Raw genomic sequence first — 11,068 nt, 5'->3', positions numbered from 1 at the left:
GGGGTTGAATTGGAGAAGGGACAGGTACGAATGGGAGTCTAATTTGGAGACAGACTTGCTATCTATACTGAGTACGGGGAGTATGTGCAAGGAAGCCCTGGACCATCTCCTTTGGAGGGGGGACCCGAAAGGTATGTTTTCCGTAAAATCAGCCTATTCTATTTTGGCCATTCATCAACAACTCGACATAAGGGAAGGTGTGTTTTGTAGCTTATGGCAAGCAAAAGCCATGCCAAAAGTGCTTGCCACTGCTTGGAGAGTACTTTTGGATAGAATTCCAACTAGAGTCAATCTTATAAGAAGGGGAGTGTTGGTGAATTCGCCTTTGTATGCGTTATGTAATATGTTAGTAGAATCCTCTCAACACCTCTTCCTTGACTGTATTTTTGCATAACAAGTTTGGTCAAGGTGCTACCGTTGGATTGGTATTTTGGGGGCCCAAAATAGGGGTATTAAGGATCATATGCAGAATTTTCACTTAATCCATCTCTTTAATAAACAAAACCAGGTGTGGCTAGGATTATGGGCGGCAATTGTTAGCTGCATCTGGAAACAGAGGAATCTGGTGGTTTTCAAGGAAGGGGTCCCTGACGCTAATGAGATTTTCCATAATGCCCTACTACAGTCCTGGTTGTGGTTAAAAGACAAGGTAGTTGGCTTCTCGTACGCTTTCTCTGACTGGATTATGAACCTGAACCAGTGCCTTCTCGCTGTGGTGTGAGTGTACTGACTCTTAGGCTGTAAAATTCGTCTTTTTTCCTGAAGCAGTTGGTTTTTGTTGTGGTAAACACAAGGTGGTAACACATGTCTAGGGTGCTGGTGCAAAAACAGAACTGAGAACACAAGGGTAAGCAGGTTGTGGGAAGGCTTTTTTGAGGAGTTGTGGCCTCAGCCCGTGGGTGTCTAGTAGATATCTAGGTGGTTGGTTTCCGCTAGTAAGAAGCTCACTAGAGTGCAGTAAGGGGCCATCAAGAGCAGAAAGACTGTTATACGTTTTTGTTCTAAGACTAATGGAGAGTTTTGATGATGAGGCTGATGTAAAGATAGGTAAACAGTACGTTGGATCCTGGTTGGTGCTTCCAGCGAGGGCCCATCTTGTGTAGTTTTTTATAGGGTGCTTTGTCGAACCACATAGAGCTCTGTATCTAAAATTTGGAGTTGTCGGCATGGAATTTTGATGGAATTTTTTATGTTCTGATTTGGTATAGTGGGTTATTGTGGGATACTGTCCATTTTTTAATCTACTGCAGAAGCAATTAAGGTGTTGGTTCTCCAGGAATACGTGTCTTTGGTTTGGAAAGTGCTGAATAGAAAGTTTGTTGGTAGGGTGGAAAAAGTGTTCTAAGGATGGCAGATAGTGGTTTGAAAGGGGGCAAGTATTGTTTTTTCAGCTGGATGGGAAACTTATGTGGTTATGTTAGAGGGTTCTGGTGTTTTAAGAAATCACAATTATATGGTTGTTGCCTCTGAGCCTTGGTTTCTGAAGCATTCTAGTGCTAATGGAATATCAATGTGAAGATGGTGGCTTGGCAAGGTGGTTATCTGTTAAGTTTAAAGCCAAAGGGTAAGTAAACATATGGAAGTGAATGCCGTGAAAGAAGTGATTGTGTAGAACTGAAAGGCTCCCAATTCGTAAAGGAGTTATATGAGTTGAAGAGAATGTTGGAATGTGCCATGCTTTCCAGCAGCTACAAACGTTCTCCTGCAATCAAGAAGGAGGATATCCTCTATGAGAATAGAACAGCTAGGATTCTCAAGGTTATACTTGATAGAGAATCAAAAAGTTTGATTGTGTTCATCCGTGGAACGCGTAGCATAAAAGACACTTTTACATATGCACTTTGTACTCCAGTCTCTTTCGATCACTTCATTTGCAGTCAGCATGAGAAGCAGAACATAGTTTCTGGATATGCACACCAGGGTATGGTTTCTGCTGCTGGTTGGATTAGAAAACAATGCATTATTGTACTACTTGAAGCTCATATCCTATACCCCCACTTCAAAATCAAGATCGTTGGGCACTGCCTAGGTGGTGGAACTGCTGCACTATTATAATAAATGGAGAAGCAGTAAAGAGTTGCACCGAGGTATATTGGATGCCTAAGACCGTTGCTGGTTCATGGAAGATGAAGAACGCCAAGGCATTGCATATCAGTAAATAGCATGTGGAAGGGAGATTCTAAGCCACAATTGTGATGTTAAAACGACCAAAGAAGCTTGAAACAAATGGAGAGCATCATGATGGGGAGGAAGGGAGGGCAAAAGTTTTGATGGATGGGTGTGCGTAGGTAGTAGATGAGGTTTGGATTTAAATCCTTAGATACTGCCGTAACCATTTCTTTTTATTATTATACCTGGCTCTGCTACATAAGTGGCATAATGAGTGTTGAATTGTGGTATTGTGGGGGACCTTAAGCACTAGTTTCATTAGACCATTTGTGTAGGTTTTTGGGTTGGTGGAAGGAATACTCATTGTCTAAATGAGTTCTTTTCCTTTTTTAAGAAACTAGTATCTTAGTTGGTTTGGATGTCGTGGTTACTGTAGACGGGTTGAGATACCCCTGAAGTATCTCTTTTATTTTATTTCATTCTTTGCTGATAAACAAAAAATGCACCCTTTAGTTAGAATATATATTTCATATGCACCAAATTTATTATAGATATACTCAATGTGTGGACAAAATCAATTTTGATTTTTCTATTGTATCTCTTTTTTATAAGAACTGACAATTGATTTTTATTATTTTTAATTTTTAATTATTTACTAAAAGACATGTTTAATAAGAGTTATATTTAATGTTTTCGAGGGTTTTAACTCCCGTTAAGTGCGTTATCCTTAGTTTGTTTTTCTTCTGAAAGATCTAACGTCGTTAACGAAATATTGATGATTTTGAGTAATCCCTGAAAGATAAATTATTTTACAGCAATTTTGTAAAACCTTTCTGGAGGTTTTCTGAACTTCCGTTACTTCCAGGGGTTTTCTGAATCCCCGTTACTTCCAGGGGTTTTCCAAACCCACATTATTTCCCGAAGTTTTCCAAAATCCCCATTATTTTTAGGGGTTTTCTTACTTTCAGAGGTTTTCAAAACCCCCATTATTTCTAAGGCTTTTGCAAAACCCTACTATTTTCATTTTTTGTGTGTTTTTTGTAAAGGGGTTGTGTTGTTTTAATAGGTTGTGTTTTTTAATGCACATATAAATCATAAAACAACTAAAAATGATAAAAGACAGATATTTTAAAATTTTGAAAACTTAATTGGGTTAAACTTTTGCATTTTTCTGATACCACATGATGTGATTCCAATAGCCACATAGAACAAGATTCTTGACACTTTGAGGAATCACCTTGAGCTGGAAAATGTAGAGGCACTTTCTTAGAAGTTGGATCATGGTTCTAAAATCAAGAACTCACCAATAACAAGTACCAAATCCCAAACTCATTTGGATGAACCAAATATTGTCAAATTGAATCAACAAAGGAGAAGGAAAAGAAGAAACCGAACAGAATTGAACTTAAAACAAAAGAACCGAACAGAATTTAAAAACAAAACAGAATATAGGTGCTGAAAATAGAAAAACCGAAAGCTAGACAACTCAAAACACAAGGAAACATGAACAAATTGAAGAAGAAGAAAGGAAGGAGAAGAGAATGCTCATGAAGATGGAGGAATGGTTGGATGATCACGCCACTAGAAGAATGGATGCTCCTAGATGAGTGTGGAAGCCGCCACTTGAGGAAACCATGGTCCTTCAAGATAAGACTAGAGAAGAAGCTCAAAGCTCTCCAAATGCTCACTCCAATTTTGAGTATAGTTTCTTTAGATAAAATTCAAATCTCAAATTTAAAAGGAAGGCACCTCTATTTATAGCCTAAGGTGCTGAAAAAATGAAAGCTAAACAATTTAAAATTCCCTCCAAAAGCCACTAGAACCGGCGCTAATTGCCTAAGCAAGGAAGGTGTGATCCCTTCCTTCACTTTGGCACCCCCTATTCTACTCCTACACCTATCTACTAATACACCCCCCTAAAGGTCCTATTTAAAACCTAAAAGATGCTATAACAAAAGAGGTTTCTAAGGTTTCCCTCTAAGCACCTTCAACTAAAGACACTACAAAAAGAGAAAATAAATGTCCTCTAGCTCCCAAGGTTTTGAACATGCTTCTTGTAATCCTTTGAGGTGGACTTTGACCTCCATGGGCGTCCTCCATTTGTGCCTCCACCTCTTCTTGAGCTTGATGAGTGGCCTCCATGTTCTCTTGGGCTTGATCTCCATCAAAGAATCTAAACAAGTTCCCTAATACCACATATATGTGTATATGGAATCATAAGGTTGAAAGTAGGGGAAGGAAGATCAGCAACAATATGAACTTAAAAGCTAACCCAACGACTAAAGGCAGAGTCGATGGTGGAAGTATCAAACTAGTCGCACTCAAGGATGGTGGAGTGGTGACATGTTGGTGGCACGAGGGACTAAAGGGGGCAGAAGGAGGGTTGGGAGAGGAAATCAAAGTTTGAGTGATAGGGGCGCTATTGGATATCTTAAGAGGGGGAATATTGGCGGCGATTGATGAATGGGATGAGAAAGGAAGAGGGGAATGAGCGTGGTTGCATAGGGTTGACGATTACAGAGTGCGAGTTTGTGTGAAGGTTTTGAAAAAGAAGAGATGAGACGGTTTCACAAGCTTCAAAGATTTGTCAAATACAATGTTTAGGGGGAAATTATATTTGGGGGAAAAAGAGTAGTGTTATGGAGGGAATGGGGAAAATTATTTTTGGTAAAAAGATAAAGTCTCTAGAGGGAACGAAAAATGGGGAAGGGTGGTCTACTTTCATAAAATGGCGATTGTAAATGACATATTTTAAAGGGAAGATGTGACGCTTGTTAACCTATAGTATTATACAGATAATTGTGACAATTTTTAATAACCGCCATATTAAAACCGCCACAACTTACATGTTTTTTTGTAGTGCTTCACACTCTTCCTCTCATGCAACATTGCCACTCACTTCTTCCCGAGATTGATGCAACAACATCTTCCTTCAACAGAAGTCGAACCTGAAGGCTTGAAGTAGTGAAGCTGAGCCAGAGTCCCTAACCTCATGTACTTGTTCCCAGAGCTTCGTGAACACCTCCTCCCCTTAACCCTCCAAGTCTTCTCCTTCGATGACACCTTCCACATTCTCTAGTTCCCCACAGTCAGACGAACTTGAAAAATAAAGGAAAGAAAAGTGAAAAACAAAGACTGAGGAGAAGAAAGCGACGATTGCTATGTGATGATGGTGAAGATTGTGTTGAAGATAGATGAAGACTCTACTCAACTTGGATAAAGAAAGTATTTGATGAAGAAAATCTTCTTAAAGGCTGATGTACATGTGTCCATGGTCCTTGTTAGGTTAGAGGTTGTTTAAATAGCCTTTGCACTATGATCTACCTTATATCCCATAACCATAGTGATGAGCTCAAGCAAAAAGGTTTCTTACAAAGTATTTTGAAAATTTGTTTCAAGTTTTTTCAAAAACTGATTTACTGCATAAAAATCAATCTTTTCTTTGACAAAACAATTGATTCTTTTGTACTGGTGCAAAACTGTTAAGCTTTTTCAAAAATTCAGTTTGGATTCTAAATTCAGTTTTGCTCACAGTTACCGTTATCTACTAATCTGAAAGTGGTCATGTTACCACCATGTGTATTTTAAAAAAACAATTTGTTCTTTTGAACTTCAATCTATTTTTTTATAACAATTCTTAATAGTTTATTGAAAATGTGTTTTGATTTTAAACCTATAAAGAAGGGGTTGATCTCAGGTAAAAGCACACCTTGCAATCACGATTTGCATACAGTTTTCAAGTGCTTTCAATGAGAGTTTGAAATTCGCTTTAGTTTTTGAAAGTTTTTCTTAAAAACTTCAAGTGCACTTTTGCTGGTGACTTTCGGTTAAAGATTAAAGGTTCTATCAAAGTGTTGCAATTGTGAGGGTCCTATTTTTGAACTCTTGTATCTGCAATCCAGGTGTTTTCTTTCCTATAGTTTCTATTTGTAAAGGTGTTTGTAATTGTACTTCTTGATTTGGTCTCTAGAAGTTAGTGTGCTACTGAAATATAATTTTTTAGCTTGTGATCTTGGTTCTTGGAAGGTTCAAGAACTAAGTGGTGTTTTTGTAAAGATTGCTTTGCATTAGTGGAATCCACCTTGGTATAAGGTGGGAATGGATGCAACTCTTGCCGATTGAACCAATATAGAACTGTGTGTGCCTTTCTCTCTTCTTGATTACTGCAATTAAATCTGAAATATGATAATCTGCAATAAAATGAATTTGTTGTTTTAAAATTGAATCTTTTGTTTTAACTATAATTGGGCTAAATCATATATTGTTCTTCAAGATTCTGATAAAATCTTTATCTTGCTTAAAAAAACCACTAAATCTGTAATCTTTGACTGAGTAATACAAGTGTTAAAATTCAATTAAACAATCTTGTTCAGGATCCTTATTCTTTTAAAACTGCTTTCAAAATGTTTGAAATTTGCTTTCCAGAATTAAGGTCTACACCAAATATCTTTGTTACTGATCATTTAAATCTGCAAGTGTGTAGAACTGTTAAGTCAAAATTAAATTTGTTGTTTCTAAAAAAATTGTTCTATTTCTGAAACTACTACTTGGAATAAAAAAAAAATTGTTTTACTCTGAATCAATCTATTTTTTCTATCAGGATTTCTTAAAACAGTTTTCCTCTATGAAAAATTTATGAGTCCAATTCACCCCCCTCTTGAACTTAGACACTAATAAACCCAACAAATAGAAGGCAAAAAAAGAGAGGGAAATAAGAGAATGGGGCCACTGGATTTTGAAAGAATGCGTACCTTTTGAAAATAAAGACGAAAATAATGCTCTAATTGAAGGAAATGAGAATCTAGGGACATTAGACATCATTGTTGTGGAGAAGAACACATTAGGTTAAAAGGAAGGAAAATCCAATTGAAAAGAGAAAGGAATAAAATTAAAATATCTTATTCTGTCTCATTAAATTACCATTTATGCTTACCAAAGGTTTGAAAAACCTCTACTACTTATGCCTTTCACCAGAGGTTTAGAAAACCTCTACTACTTCTTTACCTTACTACAGGTAATAATAACCTCCACTAATAAACCCCTACTAAAATAATAAATTTTTGTAGTGTGAGTAGTTGCCTAAGCCAACTAAGCTCATAAATGGTTGTTATGATTTTGCACGATTTCTAGCGACTATGTTTTGATTTTTGTTTTTTTATAAGATTAGGTTTCCTCAAATAAGAATACAATACCAAGAAGTGAATCTTTTATTCGATGATGATCCTGCCCAATTCGCGTCAGAGCAAGAAGTGATTTTAGTATTACATCATGTCCTCATACAATAATCCTTCTCAAACCTTTTTTTAATGTACGGAAGTGATATCAGGTCTAGTGATAATGAGATAATTGAGTCTTCCTACTAAGTATTAATATCATTTTTCAATGACTCTCCTTGACTCGAACGAAGTTTAATATTGGGATCCACAAGAGTATTAGAGGGCGATAATCAAGCATACTAGTTTTAGTAAGAATGAATATTGCATATTTATGTTATGAATCACAACACTAAAAGAGGATTAGGAAAATTCAATGCTTAAGAAATATTTGAGACAACCTAAATCTTTGGCATGAATTGTTGTGAAAGGTACTCTTTGAGGTGCTGAATTCAAGTCTTATCATTAACAGTAATTACAATGTCATTAATATAAACAATAAGATAAATACACTTACCAAAAGGAGAATTAGAGAAGAAGACAAAATGATGAACCTCACCCAGTCATGCTGAGTTGTATTAAGGAAAAACTAAAATGATCAAAACATGTCCATGGAGATTGTTCCAAACCATAGAGGGATTAAGGAAACTTACAAACCAAGACGAGAATAACCAAAGTAGTAAAACCAAGGGGTTAATCCATATAAACTTCTTCTTGTGATATACCATGTAGGAAGACATACATCTTGAGATGATAAGAAATAAGCACTGGAATTTTGATATTGTGTAGGTTGTGGTCAGGGTTAGTGTTTTTAGACTTGGGGAAACCGGCCTCCTTTTTTTGTGTATATGGTGTAAGGCGTCTCTCAAATGCCTTATTTAATTCAATTCATTCTTTACCGATAAAAAAAATCATGTAGGAAGATATTTTTAATACCCAACAGATAAAGAAGTCAAGAATGAATAACAACCATAGCCAGAAAAAGATGAACATAATTTATTTTGCGACAATGGAGAAATAATAAATGTCATAGTTTAGTAATACTTCATATTAAAAGATAGACATTAATATATTTTTATTGATAAAATAGCTATAATCTAATCCCTAATTTAGGAATTTATTTTTTTTTACATGTTTTGTGATTATAAGATGAACGAGAATGAATTATTCTCAAATTTGTGTTAATTTAAGCATTCTAGGGGAAAATGGAAATGAAATGGCTAAAAGAGAATGGACAAGATGAAAAGGAAAAGTTAGGACATTGGAAACTCGCTCAAAAATCACCTAAACTTGCCCAAGAAAGATCACTCCAGAGGAACTCGTCCAAGACTCTCGGTCAAGCGAGTTCACTCGAGTGAAGTTGGGATTTTTGTCGTCAAACTCGCTTAAGCAAGTAAACTCACTTAAGTGAGATGTCACTTAACCTAAGCCCAACTAGGTTAAATAGAAGGTGTGAGTCATAACCCTAAACATCATTGGGAGAATAGAAAGAGATAGGAAAACCTAGAGGAGGCAATCGTCAAGGAGAAACATCTTGGATCTTTTTTTCTTGCCTTCCACGTTGTAATGGCCAACATGGGTGGCTAATTCTGCCCTTTGGGATTGGGAGTAATTTGTTCAAACTCTTATGTATTGAGGTGATATTTATCTATAATATTTAGTTTTTGATTGATGATTGGTATTATCATTTTATTCTCAAAGCTTAAATTATTTATGATTTTGATCCTTAGATTTGACTGAAAAATACTTCTAAGCATCTGAACCTAAATGATGATGCTTAACATATTTGAATGTTAGGAATAGATTTGAAATGTTAATTGTTTTATAACATATGTTCATAATGATATAAAAAGTTTTTATAAATATGCAAGGAATCGACGAGATTCTCTTAATAACTTTGTATGCGAGGAATCGATATGAATAATTTTTATATGTGTATTAGTATCAATAAAGATTGAATATTATATTGTTTTGAGAAATACAGACGAGTGAGATTATATTTAGAGAATATTATATTTGAGATTTTAGAAATGTTCCTTGTGAATTTGATTATCATCTTTATGCATAATTTAATACTTCTGACACGGTACACTTGCCATAAAAAGAGAGAATCATCAAAGTTTTTTATCTCCATAATCCAAAATGATGGGCCCATAAACCACATGTCCTAGGATTTAAAAGTGGCTCTAATACATAATAGTAAGATTTATCTGATGTTGTGTCTAATGCAAACCACACAATATGTAGAAATTCTTGCCTAATAACCAGACGATTAATGATCCTAATTTCGTAGAAATTTTAATAGCTAATAATTAACAAAGCTGTAATAATTAATGACTAATTACATTCAAAGACATATATATTAAAGTAATATTAATTAAGTTTTATTTGATTATAATGACTATTAGATGTTGATGACTTTACAAGTTGAAATGTTAAATTAAGTTTTATACTAATTTATAAAATGTATACTTACTCATAATAATGTACTAAGTACACTTATTTGCCTCTATATTTGAAATGTCTATATTAAATTCAAATATGTTTGCACCTCATTAGTTGTATTCTTGACACTCTCAAATATATGATAGACTCCTTGTTAAATTTAAATAAGAAAATATAATTTGTACAATTTTCACATAATAGTTTTTAATCGATTAAGAATTAAAAATAATATTATTTATTATCTATGATCATGAGTGACTGAATAAAATATTTTGGGCATGTTAGGGATCAAACATATATTTCTTTTATTATGTAAACTGTTTATGCACTATCTTAATTTAAGGTACTAAAACGACATTGAATTAAACTTGCAGTTAAGATAAAAAAAGTTATAAAATTTGCTTTGATTTATTATAATTTATTGATGGACAAAGATATGGGAAATGTTTCCCAACAGAAGAAAATAAAAATAAGAAAGGAAAGACAGTGTTACGTTTATAAGATAAAGAAGACGTTGGTAATAATTCAAGCATTGGCCAAAAGGTAAGCCTCGATGACCTTGAAAAGAGCATCACTCTTGGCTTTGCCAGTTTTGAGCTCATCTTCATTGGGTGGAGCATCTCCTTTGCTGTGGTATTTTATACTCAACTTTACAACTGATCCTCCGTTGGGCCCATCACTGAGTTTGGAGTCGATTGTGATCTTCTCTGCAGTCTCTGGCAAGGCAGCACCTCCAACTATGCTGTAGCTGTATCCCAAGTTTGCCTCATCTATTCCTTCTATTTTGTGCAACACAAACTTTGTCTCCCCATCTGTCCATTCACAATTCACAATTCACAGTTAGTTTATTTTATATGTTGTTCTGTCAATGCAATGCACATACACAAAATATATAGAAGATGAATGAAATGGTACCCTCGAGGAAAGAGATCTTCTTGATGGTTCCGGGGCCACCGTTGCCCTCAACGATTTCAACACTCTTGAAGGAATCAACGGCCTTTGGGACGATGTTATCGGCGTCCTTCACAAGAGCTTTGTAAAGGGTAGCTGGAGCCACGGGAGAAGTGGTTTGGTCTTCGAAGGTGAAAACAGCCATGATGAATGGAATCTAATGAGATGGAATGGAATGGAAGAATATATAATATCAAGGAGTGTGTGTATTTGGCAGAGGACTGACCTCTATTTATAAGCAGAATGCATAGCTCATAGCATTTGGTAGCATAAGACATCAAAGTTTGAAGCTTCTCACTGCTGAAACAAGGTTGTTAGGCTATTCGTGGCGGTTCTTTGTTTACCACCATTATCTCTCTCTGAATAAACAATCTTCTTCAGAGGCAGTATGTCATCGTGTATCATTCTTT

General features: G+C 35.4%; 1 protein-coding gene across 1 annotated transcript; it reads right to left on the bottom strand.

The window, feature by feature from the left end:
- Positions 1-10,096: 10,096 nt before the first annotated feature.
- On the bottom strand, positions 10,097-11,068 carry LOC137839037 (pathogenesis-related protein 2-like). The gene is made up of 2 exons (XM_068648165.1): positions 10,623-11,068; positions 10,097-10,519 (listed from the first exon to the last, which is right to left on the bottom strand). The coding sequence occupies exons 1-2, from the start codon at positions 10,801-10,803 to the stop codon at positions 10,233-10,235; spliced, it is 468 nt and encodes a 155-aa protein (XP_068504266.1). The 5' UTR covers positions 10,804-11,068; the 3' UTR covers positions 10,097-10,232.

This window comes from Phaseolus vulgaris, chromosome 3 (assembly GCF_000499845.2).
Source record: "Phaseolus vulgaris cultivar G19833 chromosome 3, P. vulgaris v2.0, whole genome shotgun sequence".
Taxonomy (NCBI): domain Eukaryota; kingdom Viridiplantae; phylum Streptophyta; class Magnoliopsida; order Fabales; family Fabaceae; genus Phaseolus; species Phaseolus vulgaris.
The sequence above is the reverse complement of the archived record's forward strand: the minus strand, read 5'-3'. Positions and strand labels throughout refer to the sequence as shown.